Here is a 13,612-nt window from a genome sequence, read left to right as displayed (position 1 = left end):
TCTGCAATAAACCCAAATTCCCAGCCCTGGCTGCAGAGATCTCTGCTCTCCATCCATCCCACCATCCCGCCCTCCAACATTCCTACAGTAACTCCAGTGTTCCCCAGCTGGCTGCCCTGGTTCCGTGGGTGTTCCCAGCTGGAATTACCTGCACGATGGGCGGGGTGGTCTGCGAGTAGGGTGAGGTGACCCCATACACGGTCTGGCAGGTCTGGCCCTGGTAGTAGATGGCAGGCTGGGACTGGGCCGGGGAGTAGGGCTGCTGCACGGCCACGGGGGGCTGCTGGCTGGACTCCCACACGGAGCCGTAGCTCTGGCTCTGCACCGCCCCGGCCGCGGCCACGGGCAGCACGGCCACGTTGGGCTCCTGGGGCACCGCGGCGGCGGCGTCGCCCTGCGCCCCCACGTACTGCGGCGCCGTCACCTCCATGGCGGCGGCGGCCACGTGCTGCACCACGGGCACCGGCTGCGCCGTGCTCAGCGCCGGCTCCACCGCGTGCCCCACCAAAGTCTGGGAGTGCTCGGGGTACCCCGCCGGGGAGCACATGGAGTCCATGCTGGGCGTGGGCAGCAGCACCTTGCCGGCGTTGGGGTTGCTGGGGTCCACGTAGGCCTGCATGGGGTACCCTGGTGGGTACCCCATGAAGCTGTGGTGGGGGGTTCCGTAGCCCATGGAGTCGTAGGGAAGAGGAGAGGTCATTCCCAGGTTCTGGAGCTGCTGCTGCTGTTTCTGGGCTTCCCGCTGGGCCACCTCCTGCTCGAAGAGCTTCCGGCGCTCCTCCGTGGACAGCTTGTTGCGGTCCTTGGGCCGCACCTTCTTCTTGGAAGATGCTGGGGTGTCATACCTGGGGAGAGGGAGCGGGGAAAGCACCTGTGAGGCCTCAGGAAGCTGCGGGCCCGGGGCTCCAGCAGCAAAGGGACAGCGGGAAACCTGGAATGCCCAACAACAGCACGGATTCCTGAAAACATTCCCCTTTCTCCAGCTGTTTGACCAACTCAAGAGGAACACCCACACCTGGAATGCCCAACAACAGCACGGATTCCTGAAAACATTCCCCTTTCTCCAGCTGTTTGACCAACTCAAGAGGAACACCCACTGATCCCAGCAGCAAAAGGGACAAAAGGGAAACCTGGAATGCCCAACAACAGCACGGATTCCTAAAAACATTCCCTTTTTCCAGCTGTTTGACCAACTCAAGAGGAACACCTGCTCATCCACAGGGAGCCAGGGCAGAGTATAAGCAATCCCAGTGGACTGGCCAACATCAGCCTGGTGCTGATGGAGATGCAAGGATGCCACAGAAGCTGTCTGGAGGAACTGCTCTGGGATACCTGGAGAGCAAGGGAACATCTCCAAGAGAAGCCAAGGAAAGGCACAATCTGCAGGGTAACCCAAACAGGCCCTGCTGGAAACACTCTGCCATGTTTTCCCCGAGCAGGACAAACAAGGAATTTGGAAGAGGCTCCCAAACAGGAGCAACTCACAAGGCAGCACCTTCCCCCCCAAATTCCAGTGCTGGGGTGGGAATTCCACCCTTCCAGTCCAGAACCCCCACATGGGAGCTGCAGACACGGCCAAGAACAAGGGAATCACAAGCAGCACATTCCTGTTTGGAATTCTGCTTGCTCCCAGACCGCAGCTTCAGCTTCAGAAAATAATGGTGTGGATGGGTTTTTTTAATTCCTTAAGAGTTTTCATCCCAAAACGTGCAGCAGCTGGAGGGATTTTTCCAGGGAATTAAAGGAGGAGGGAAAAAAAAAAAAAAGCCTAAGGACTTTGATCAAAGCCCAACCAAGGAAAATTTCAGATCAAAGGTGGATATTTCCAGACGTTATGAGTGCGGTAAAACAGGGATTACAAGGAAAAATGCTTTGCAGCCTTAATATAATGGATTCTGCAAAGCATCCAGGATATTCTCCATATATTCTGTGTTCCTGGGATCCATTTACATATCAAAAGCACATTGCTACCAACAGATCCGCTGGAGCTGTTTCCAGGCATTCCCAGAGGAGCTGCAGGATCCCTTAATGGGAACCTCATTGCTGGGAGGAGTTTGATTTCCCTAATTAAAGTCTTTCCTGGCACTGCCTGGAGAGTTTGGAGGAGAAGCAGCTGCCATGGAGGGAGTGGGAAGAAGGAAACCGAGGGTTTAGCATTCCTTTCTCCATCTATTTGATTATTTTAAATCAAAATACTAAATCCCTTGAATAACAAAGAGGGATGCTCAGAGTGGGGAGAACATTCCCAGAGAAGGAATTTGGTCCTTCACCAACACGGACACGGCACAGGGGGAAGAGCCAGAGCAGCAGCTGCTCACCCAAAAAACGCTTGTTCTGTTTAAAACAACCCCAAAAATCCAGGTTTTACTTCCTGGGGATGTTTCCAGCCTCGTTACAGAGGGATAGATTTACATCTGTACTTCTCATCCAGATGTTTCCAACTTTCCCAGTCCAGCTCAGTGCGAGGTTTCCTCGTCTGGCTGACTCGGCACCAATTGTTCCCTAATTATGGAGTGGCTTTGAGAGGGACAACAGAGAAGTGACTTCTCTAAAGGAAATTCCGTGGCATTTCTGCTGCCTTTAACACGATCTCCAGGCTCTCTGAACTGCAGGACATGGAATATTTTCCTTCTCCTCATTAGAATTTGCATGCTCAGCCGTGGCAGTGATGCCACCATTCCCAAGGAAAGGCAGACCTGGAACAGCCTGCTGGGATCTGGACTGCTGTCCTTACAGGGATTTTTAGGGAATAGCCACTCAGCCAAGGAAGTTTTGGAGTTAGAAACCCTGGTTTGGGCACTGCTCCCTCCTGTACAGGCAGGGATTGCTCCAAGTTCAGAACAACTCCCAGCACATTGGGAAGAGGTGGAGCAGGAGAAGGGAATGGGTTTTGAAGGATCCAGGCTGCATTAGGAGGGCTGCCTCCTGGAATTTCTGGATTCCCCATCCCTGGAAATGCCCAAGGCCAGGCTGGACAGGGCTTGGAGCAGCCTGGGACAGTGGAAGGTGTCCCCAAGCCATGGGGTGGGACTGGATGGGCTCTAAGGTCCTTCCAACCCAAACCATTCCACGATCCCTAATTTGTGTGCAGCAGCTGGCACAGCTCCCCTCATTTCCCACCTCATCCCCAAACCACACCTGAGGATGGAGGTGCAGTTATCCCAGAGAAGAAGCCACCAACACCAAGAACCACCCAACTCCCACCAGGGCTGAACCTCACCCCCAGGATTCCTCCAGGAGAAAACCCCCATCCCCTTCCTGGGTGACTCCAGAGACCCCCAGACCCGCTTTCCCTGGATGTTTTACCCAGGAACGTGGCAGACGCCTGGAATGTGGCAGCTCCCTGCCAGCACTTGCCTGTCCTCTGGCCTCTTTGTGCCCCTCTCGTAGGCTGAGGACGGGGGGGACAGGGAATCTCGGCGCCTCTTCCTCTCCTTGCTCTGGCTCTGCCGCTCCGCCTCGCGCTCCCGGCTCAGCGCGGGGTTCTTGGGAGTGGGGGTCTGATCCCGGAGCCCCCCTGGGTCTCTGCCACGGTCAGCTGCTGGGAAAACAGGGAAAAAAGGGAGGGAATTTTGTCATTTGGGTGTTAAGGGCTCCCCCCTCTCTTAGAAACCGCCTCAAGCAGTGCCAGGGGAGGTTCAGGTTGGATATTGGGAATATTTCTCATGGAAAAGGGACAGGGCAAGGGTGGAGTCCTCAATCCTGAAGGGATTTTAAAGCCACGTGGAGGAGATGGCCTTGGCAGTGCTGGGGGATGGTAGGACTCAGACTTGGGAGGGCTTTTCCAAGCTCACCAATTCCATAATTTTAATTCCAGGTTGCTCCATGTCACCCTCAGGCCCCATCTCTCCCCACCCACAGCTCAGATTTTCCTCCCCATTCCCAGGAGCTGCTTCCCAGGAGTTGGAGCTATGGAGGCAGAACATCCCCTGACATTCCCAGCTGGGAAAATGAAGCAGTTTCATGGGAGAAGAGGAAAACATGGAACAAGGTGAGGAACTTACCACTGCTTTCCTTTTCTGCTTGGCTCTTCTTCGGGATGCGATAGACCTCCTGTGGAAAAGCCACCAGCAGGGTCACAATTCCAGCTGCTCCCAAAACCACCCCAAACAGCCAAGAACCCCATAAATCCCATACATTTACAATAAACCACCAGAAAAGGGTCTCTTGAAGGAAAGTTCTGGGGGTTTTTGTGGTGCTTTCCATATATTTCCTCTGCTCAGTGTTTGATTTTTGATGGGTTTCAAGTGGAATTTTGGGCAAAGAGCTGTAGGGCCCTACACCTTCCAAGGTGGCAGAAGAGTGTCCCAGCAGCAGCTCCTGCTGTCCCTGTCCTGCTCTCCAAGGCAGCTTGAGATGACCCAGCAAGGAGCAGGAGTTGGGCTGGGTGATCCCAACAGGTCCCATCAGCCTGGAGACGTTCCATGGCTCTGTGATCCTGGCTCTGGTGGCCAACACCTGCTCCCCCTGCTCAGGGACCACCCCTGGGCTGCTCCCAGCTCCCAACAGGGTCCCATTTCCATGGTGTTCCCAACAGGGTCCCATTTCCATGGTGTTCCCAACAGGGTCCCATTTCCATGGTGTTCCCAAGCTCTGATGTTTGATGGGGGAGCAGCCCCGGGGGGATGAGCAGGAGCAGCTCTGAGTGACCCCTCTGAGCAAGGAGCTGCTGAAGCTGCTGAGATCAGACCCAGCAGCCACCACACCTTCAGCAGCAGGAGCAAACCCCAAACCCCAAACCCCAAACCTCTGCTCATCCAGCTCCTCCCTCAGCACAGGGAGACCTGGAGCTGCTGGAAACGTCCAGAGGAGGCCCCGGAGCTGCTGCAGGGCTGGAGCCAGGCTGGAGAGCTGGGAATGTTCATCTGGAGAGGAGCAGCTCCAGGGAGAGCTCAGAGCCCCTGGCAGGGCCTGGAGGGGCTCCAGGAGAGCTGGAGAGGGACTGGGGACAAGGATGGAGGGACAGGACACAGGGAATGGCTCCCAGTGCCAGAGGGCAGGGATGGATGGGAGATTGGGAATGGGGAATTCCTGGCTGGGATGGGATTCCCAGAGCAGCTGTGGCTGCCCCTGCATCCCTGGCAGTGCCCAAGGCCAGGCTGGAGCACCCTGGGACAGTGGGAGGTGTCCCTGCCATGGCAGGGGTGGCACTGGATGATCCCAAAATCTTGACAACTCCAGCTGGAGATGGCATCGTGGAAGAAGAGGGAAGAAGAGCTGGGAATCAGGAGCAGAACCTCCCTGAAGTCCAGGTTTAGCACAATGTCTTTGCCTCTCCCATGTCACTGGAACCAACTGTGCGTCCCCCCAAGTAAGAAATGAGCTCTATCAGCACCTTTCCATGCTCCATTGTATTTTTAATTGGAATATTCTGGCATTCCCAGAGCAAATCCCGTTTTACCTCTGCGATGCTCATGATCCTACAGAGGTTTTACAGCATTCCTGACTGTCCAAGTGCTGGAAGGTTGGGGAAAAAAGCTCATTTTTGTTTAATTCCAGCTTCTATCAAGCCCTTGCTCTGTTCCCTTCCTGAAGGAATACAGAATTCCCAAGAATTCCCAGTTATTTCCAGCAGGATGTGATGAACCAGCTGGATTGTGCCTGATGAAGCATCCCTGCTGGAGCAGCAGCTGCATCCCCAAAAAAAATCCCATTAAATCATGAAGGAGATGCTCAGTTTAACACAAATAAATTGTTTTGGGGAGCTGGGCTGACATTCCAGCTTTCCCAGAGCACCTTCCCTAAAATATCCTTTCATTTGGATGAGGCAGAGTGGGAAAAAAGATGGATGTGACATTTCCTGGGGGTGAAGGCTGCTCCAGCTGGGAATTTAAAGCTTCCACATGCTCAGAAATGTGGAGTTTACCTTGCCTTGACTCTCAGCTTTTACAGAATATCCTCTTTTATTTAAACTCCTTGAGTTTTTAAAGCTGTTTGGGAATTAATTAATGGCTCAGGGGGCTCATTAGCAACGTGCTCACCCCCAGCACTGGATGGGCTAAAAATGAGAATTTCCTTTAGCAAAAAAAAAAAGGGAAGGAGAAGAAACCCTGCTGTGGTTTGTCCATAAGGCAAAACCACTTCAAAAGTGCTGCTGCTGGCTAAAAAAAAAAAGGGATTTGGGCCAAGATTTTTAGGTTTTTAAAGAGATTTTTGCTTTTCTGTGGAGTTCAAACACACCACATGGAGTTTGAAGCATCTACAAAAAAGAGAGGCATTGAAATTCCCAAAAAATGCCCTTCAAATAAAGTTTTTTAAATTTATTTATGTGTTTGCTATGGGTTACAGTACTCCAAATCCAGTTTTTTCAGAGTAAATGTAAAGAAACAGCAGCTGCCTGTTTGGAGTGAGGAGGGATGCAGGATAAACCCATAATTATATAGGATTTATATATTTATAAATGATGTAATCCATATAATGGAATCATGGAATCATGGAATGGTTTGGGCTGGAAGGACCTTGGAGCTCATCCAGTTCCAACCCCTACCACGTGCAGGGAACCTCCCACCAGGCCAGGGTGCTCCAAGCCCCATCCAGCCATCATCTATGGATTTAATTTCATTTTCCTACAGAATTCCACAGCTATGGATGGCAGGGAAGACTTTGCCTCTCCCTACCTTGTGTGGGATGGAGGTGACCACAGGGGCAGGCTCTGAAGCCCCAAAATCACCTGCCACCAATGGGTTTTGCCAGGATTTTTTTATTTCCCATGTTAAACTACTAAAAATGTTCATTTTCAGAGCAGCACGTCCAAAAAATCCCTCTAAATCTGGCTGTTCCCAGGGGGAATGAGGAGCCACCAAGGAATGGGATCATGGATGAACATCATGGATGTCCAGAGAGGAATGAGGAGCCACCAAGGAATGGGATCATGGATGAACATCATGGATGTCCAGGGGGAATGAGGAGCCACCAAGGAATGGGATCATGGATGAACACCGTGGATGTCCAGAGAGGAATGAGGAGCCACCAAGGAATGGGATCATGGATGAAAATCATGGATGTCCAGAGAGGAATGAGGAGCCACCAAGGAATGGGATCATGGATGAACACCATGGATGTCCAGAGAGGAATGAGGAGCCACCAAGGAATGGGATCATGGATGAACATCATGGATGTCCAGGGGGAATGAGGAGACACCAAGGAATGGGATCATGGATGAAAATCATGGATGTTCAGAAGGACAACGCAAATGTTGGGAAGAGCTAAACTACACCAAGTCCCCAGCTCCTAAAAAAGATCTCTCCCAGTTAAGAGCAGGATGGGGAATGGAAACCACTGGGAAAAGGCTCAGTGGGAAGAGAAGGAGGATAAGGAGCACCTGGAGTGAGGGGATAATCCTGGCACTGTCACACTGCCATGCCTTGCTCTAACTTCCCCAGGACATTGGGGGTGCCCACTCCAGGATCCAGCCCAACAACCTGGCCAGCCCTAACGTGCAGGAAGCCCAAAATCCAAGGTGAGGATGAGCAGGGAGTGAGCTCCGTGCTGGTGGAGAGAAACTCCAGCCCCGCTCAATGGAGCCTCCAGCATCCACCCCGTGTGGGAAGATGGAGGCAGCAAAAAGCTTTGAACCAGGAACAAACGAAGGGATTTGTCCAAATTGCTCCATGAGAAGCAGATGGTGGTCAGAGCAGGCTGGGGAAGCTCCCAAGAAAAGGCAGTTTTATTTTTGGAAACGGGAGCTGCAGGGTTCCTCCATCAACGCGGCCGCTGCTAACGGGCTCCAAATGGCTCCCGAGCGCCCGGCACGGCTTTGAAGGCACCGCACGCAAAATTAAAGGCAGGAGGAAAAGTGACACGAGTCTGCTCGACACAAAAGAGGGGGAAAAAATGGCATTTAGGCTGTCCAGCCTCGGGCACGAGCCAGCCTTGGCTTGGGAAAGGGAAGAGCTGCAGGATGGAGTCACGGCTCAAAGGGTTCTGCAGTGGGAAATGCAGATTGTGCCTTGATGGAACCTTCTACAAAATTATGTCCCTCAAAGCTGCCAGTCATTCCTGAACTAACAGTTGGACTTGATGACCTCGGAGGTCTTTTCCAGCCTTAATGATTCCATGAGTTTATCCTATGATTCTATGAACTTCTGTTGATTTGTTGAAGGAAGAACACGACCAAATCCATCCCCTACCAGGCTGGATCCTCTTCCCTCCCTTCCTCTCTCCTCTTAGTCCTGCTCTGCTTTGGAGACTTGTTTTGGGTATCCAGACTGAGTTTCTCCTTAGGAACAGCTGTGTTCCCTTCCTCACTCATGTACACAGAACAGCACAGAGAAAACGATAAAATATTAATAAAATGTGTGAAATTTCACAAAACTCCCCCAAAATGTTGGTTTAAGACCAAATTTGATCTGATGGTGTCGTTTTATCCCCAGGATTTGTGTTTTCTTTGGACCAACACCATGAAATCCCTGCGTGAAGGCCAGAAGATCCCACAGCAAACCACGGCCTGGCCGCTCCCCAATCCTATTGTTTTCCCCAGCTATTCCTTGCTCTAAGTTATAAGAAATTATAAAATTCCTGATTAAAGCACAGGATGTGCGTGCTGGAGCCAGAGCCAGGCACCCCAGGATGGCTTCACTGGGAAAGGGACAGGCCAGAGCAGCTTCAGGGGGCTTCACCAGGATAAATCAGAGGAGACTTGGAAAGATCATCCCAGGGGAAGATGGAAGCTCAGCTGCCTTTGGTCACCCAAGATGCCCCATTCAGGGTGAAACGGCCTCCTGGGGAGGTTCAGGTGGGATACTGGGGAAATTCCTTATGGAAAGGGTTGTCCAGCAGTGAACAGGCTGCGTAGGGCAGGGGGGAGTTTCCATCCATGGAGGGATTTAAAATCCCTGTGGATGTGGCACTTGGGGACAGGGAGCAGGGGTGGCCTTGGTAGTGCTAGAGGATGGTTGGACTCAATCATCTCTGAAGGCTTTTCCAACCTCACCAATTCCCTGATTCCATGATTATTAAGGGCAAAAAAAAATCCACTTTGGCCCAGGTCAGGGTGAGGATTCAGCCTTGAGCTCCAAGTCACCGCAAACGCTCACAAGGCCAGAAGTATCCAAATGAAACCTTTCAAACCCAAGACTGGCTCTAACAAAAGATATTTCCTAAAACCAAGATCTTCTGCAAGTCACAAGGAAAGGACCTATGGATCCTCAGAGCCACAACCCTTTCCTGGAAGGTGAGAGCCTCCTCTGGGGTGGGGGAAGACTCCCAAAGCTCGGTCCCACATGAGGCAGAGTGGCACCAAAACATCCTCTCTGTCCCTCAACTCAGCTATCAACCTCAGCCCCCAAGAGGACGTTGGGAAGAGCTTCCCAAGCTTGTCCCTATGGCGTGTTCTGATGATTCCAAGAGTTCTGCCGTCCATCACACCACGTGTCACCTCCAGCATGGCCTCTCCACACGGATCAGCCCACAGAGCCTTACCTGAGCACAATCCACCTGGGAGAACCACGTGGAAGCACCACACCTGTGCCTTGCTGGGTGTTGTGGCACTGGGAGGGAGTTTTCAGCCCGGGAGAAGCCATGCAGCGCTTCCTCGGAGAGCGGGAACGGCGCCCACGAGCCCGGGCTGAAAACTCATCCCACATTGGGAATGCGAGTGGGTGTGTGTCGTGCCAGGGGTGCGGCCGTGGCCAGCACCCCTCAGCCAGCCCGGGAAGGACTCACAAGTCCTGTGTGTAGAGGTAGAGAAAAAAATCAAGCTCACTTAATCCTTTCAGGCCAGGAGCTGGGGTTTCCCCGGAGCGACGTCCATTGCCGGCAATGGACGCACCAAAATAACGTCGGCATCCCCGAGTTAACCACCTCTGTCCTCCTTTCACCTATCACACTGCTCATGCATCAGCCAGCTTCCCAACCATCTTCCCGGCTCTTGGCGCTATGTCCTCTCCCTTCTTCCGCACGGAGTTGGAGAAAAGGAGCCCCTTGGTCAGCTCTGGCTGCCCGGAGAAGCTGGATGGAAACGGTGGAAATTACAAGGGGGTCGTCAGCAAGGCTGGAGAGGACAGCGCTAAAGTCACCACGTTTCCGACCCTCCCGCCCCCCAGACAGCGCCAAGGGGCTCCACCACGCCAAAACCCCGGCTTTTCCAGAGCTTGGACGTGCTGGGAAAGGCACCTGGGGGTGAGTTATCCGTCCCCCTTCCAGCTTGGATTTGTCTTTTAGACATCCGGGGTGGGCTTTGGTGGCACCTAATGAGGGGAGAGTTGGACAGAGGCAGTTAACTCCTGGAGCCATGAAAAAGTCCAGGACAGGATAAATTCCCAGCTCCCAGTTTCCCTACAATTGTTATGTGGGAGAGAAATGAATTGTCACAGCCCCGTGTCACAATCCTGCTTTTATGGGGTGGATTTGCTGGGATTACTCCAAGCTCATGAGATCCAACCCCATCCCTACAATCAGACCACGACCTGAGGTTCATTAATAAATACACAGAGAGGATGAGAATCCACATGTAAAATATGGGAATGTGTCAGGACTCCGTGGTCCCACCACAACTTCAACAAAACTCTGCAGATTCCCAAGCTGAGCTTCTCCAAGCTCCAAAGAAAACACAAATCCTGGGGATAAAACGACACCATCAGATCAAATCTGGTCTTAAACCAACGTTTTGGGGGAGTTTTGTGAAATTTCACACGTTTTACTAATATTTTATCATTTTCTCTGTGCTGTTCTGTGTACATGAGTGTGGAAGGGAACACAAAGGAGAAACTTAGTCTGGATACCCAAAACAAGGCTCCAAAGCAGAGCAGGACTAAGGCCTGACTTAACTTTTACTTTAAAACAGGTTGGACTTGATCTTGGAGGTCTTTTCCAACCTTAACAATGGAAAAGGACTTTTCCCAACTGAACCACAAATTCAACCTGATGGTGTCACTTTGAGAGGAAAACCACACCAAGACTCTGCAAATTCAAATCTGGTAAATGATCAGATGCACTTGGAGAAAAGGAAGGAAAGCACCAAACCACAATCCAGCCTCTCTACAGAAATGTGTCTTACCCCACTCCTTCCCACCTAAGACTTCTGTCACAAATGATTGTGCCCAAACTCTGTGCATGTTCAGGAGTATCTGATCCTCCTGAAAACATCAGACTGAGGTAAAATGTCCCTGAATTCTCCTGGGAATCTCTGCACTTCTAAACCCTGGTGTTTGCAGCTCCAGAAGTGGCACAAGCAAAGCTTAAGGTGAGGTCTCCTTCACCTGTGCTGGTTCCGCTGCACAATTAACACCCATTATTTTAATTAACCTCTTGCAATCAATCCTCATTATTAAAGTCAATGAGTAAATAAACTCCTTAGCTCCATGATGCACTAGAAAACATGAATTTGCTTCAAACTACTTCCAGTAATTAAAGCAGGGCTGCGGGTTGATTAAGAGAAGGGCAGAAGAGCCTCCAAGTCCCACCAAGCCCACAAGAAGCTGAAATTGTCTTCAATTCCTGCTGGACCCTCAGGAATCTCTGGGTTTGGGCTTACTAAAGACGCTCCCAGCCCTCCTGGCCTTGAATGTAAGGAATATGAAATAACACATGGAATGAAATCCTGCAGGAGCAGCGGATCCATGAGGAGCTTCCAAAGATCTAAAGAGACCCAAGGAATGGCTGAAGTGTTGGGTGGGGAGTGAGATCCACAGAGCCATGGAATGGTTTGGATGGGGAGGGACCTTAAAGGACATCCAGTGCCACCCCCTGCCACAGGCAGGGACACCTCCCACTATCCCAGGGTGCTCCAAGCTCCAGCCTTGGGCACTGCCAGGGATCCAGGGGCAGCCACAGCTGCTCCGGGCACCTGTGCCAGGGCCTGCCCACTCTCACAAGAGGAATTAATTATTTCTTAACCATTAATCTAAATCTTTCCTCTTTTAGTTTAGAACCATTGCTGGAATGTCATCCTACGTCCCACTAAAAGCTGGTGGTGGCTGCAGATCCCCTTGGCCACCTATGGGATAGGGACACAACTCCAGAGGACAGAGGGAGCCACCAAGCCCTTCTCTTGAAGAGGTTTTCTGCTCCAGAAGACCCTGATGGGAGTGAAACCACTGAAGTCCCAAATAACACCCACATCTGGGCACTTCCAACTGGGAACACCCAGGGGCTGATCCAACACTGCCTTTGAGAGAACTTGGCAGGGCCAACAGAGCCTTCTCAGGAGGCTCCACACGGTGCAGATCAAGAGCAGAGGTTCAAAAGACAGGAAAAGCTGGGGATGCTGGGATAACTCAACTCAGAGAATCCCAGAATGGTTGGGTCGAGGGGAACCTTAAGGATCATCCAATTCCACTCCCTGTCATGGGCAGGGACACCTTCCACTATCCCAGGCTGCTCCAAGCCCTGTCCAACCTTGGACATTTCCAGAGTTGGGCCATTTAGGAGTAGCCATGAACATCTCTGAGGATGGAATTCAGGAGCAGACAGTCCATCCATCTGTTTCCACATTGAGGGATGTGGGCCACTTCCACCCAAAAAGCTCATAGGAATCTCAATCCCTCAGAGCTGCCCATTCCCTGGAAGTCTAAGGGGATGACCAAGGTGTCCTTGTGTGCCCAAACCCAACGAGCTGCTGGTGTCACCAACACCTGGACATTTCTCAGGTCACACCCAGGGCAGCTGCCACCAGAGGATTTATACAGAAAGCACTTTTTGTGTGGAAAAGGCCAGTCAGTTATCAAATATTGACCAAAAGACATCAAAGCAGCCCCATGTGCACCACACCACCACCAAATCCACGTTTTCCTTAGCTCCAGGTGCTGGAGCTGCACGGAGCTGCCTCTTACCTTGAGCTCCTTCCAGCTGTCGAGCAGCCTGGTGGCCAAGTCGCTCACATCCACGATTTTATCCGTCTGCTCCTGGCTCCTCTCGCTCTCCACGTCAGAAACTCCTTCCTCCTCATCCTGTGATGGCGTCTCCATGGCCATGGGCTCCTCCAGCTTCGCTCCATTGCTCTCCTTGACCTCTGCCTCGGGCTCGGCCTCCAGCTCTGCAGGCTGGGATTTGCTGCTCTCCACCGGCGCCTCCACAGCGGTTTTGATCTCCTGCTGCTGCTGCTGCTGCGGCTGCTGCTGCTCCTCTGTCACCTCCATTGGGGCAGCCTCCAGCTGGTCCAGGTCCTCCTTGCCCTCCTTCCCCTCCAGCTCGCTGGTGGTGTCCGAGATGGCGCTGTCCATGCTGTTCTCGCTGATGATCTTCAGCCGGCGGAACACCAACTTCTTGGGGGTGTCGGCGTCGGCCTCGCCGCCCTGCTTGGCCGAGAGCTCGGGGGTGTTGAGGGGGGTGTGGGCCCGCGACGTGTTCTCGCTGGAGTACCCGTCGCCCTCGCTGAGCTGCGGCACCGCCGTCTTGGTCTGAGCCCAGCGCTGGATGATGGGCAGCACCTTGCTCTCCTCCAGCATGTTCTTGGTGGGGATGGGCAGCAGCTCCAGGGTCTTCATGATCTGAGGGCAAGGACAAGCAGGGCAATGTCAGGATGTAAAGCTGTGTCCGAGCTGGAATAATTCACTTTTTTCAGGAAAAATTAACTCTGGAATATCAAGGTGATCATAAAATCCTGGTTTGGGTGGGAAATGACCTTAAAGGTCATTCAGTTCTCCTTGCCATGGGCAGTGGCACCTTCTGCCAT

At 52.4% G+C, this 13,612-nt stretch overlaps 1 protein-coding gene across 4 annotated transcripts in view; it reads right to left on the bottom strand.

Moving 5' to 3' along the window:
* The window catches only part of SETD2 (SET domain containing 2, histone lysine methyltransferase), a 43,249-nt gene that overhangs the window by 11,875 nt on the left and 17,762 nt on the right, over window positions 1–13,612 (bottom strand). Inside the window, exons 11-14 of one of the 4 annotated variants that reach the window (XM_063167199.1) lie at window positions 12,771–13,427; window positions 4,005–4,053; window positions 3,358–3,538; window positions 149–845 (exon numbers count right to left, since the gene is read on the bottom strand). In XM_063167199.1, coding sequence (XP_063023269.1) covers window positions 149–845; window positions 3,358–3,538; window positions 4,005–4,053; window positions 12,771–13,427 — 1,584 coding nt within the window. Of the gene's footprint in view, window positions 1–148; window positions 846–3,357; window positions 3,542–4,004; window positions 4,054–9,703; window positions 9,949–12,770; window positions 13,428–13,612 lie in introns of those variants that run through there. The other 3 variants (XM_063167111.1, XR_010029209.1, XR_010029215.1) reach the window with 3 other exon arrangements.

This window comes from Melospiza melodia, chromosome 1, assembly GCF_035770615.1.
Source record: "Melospiza melodia melodia isolate bMelMel2 chromosome 1, bMelMel2.pri, whole genome shotgun sequence".
NCBI lineage: Eukaryota > Metazoa > Chordata > Aves > Passeriformes > Passerellidae > Melospiza > Melospiza melodia.
The sequence above is the reverse complement of the archived record's forward strand: the minus strand, read 5'-3'. Positions and strand labels throughout refer to the sequence as shown.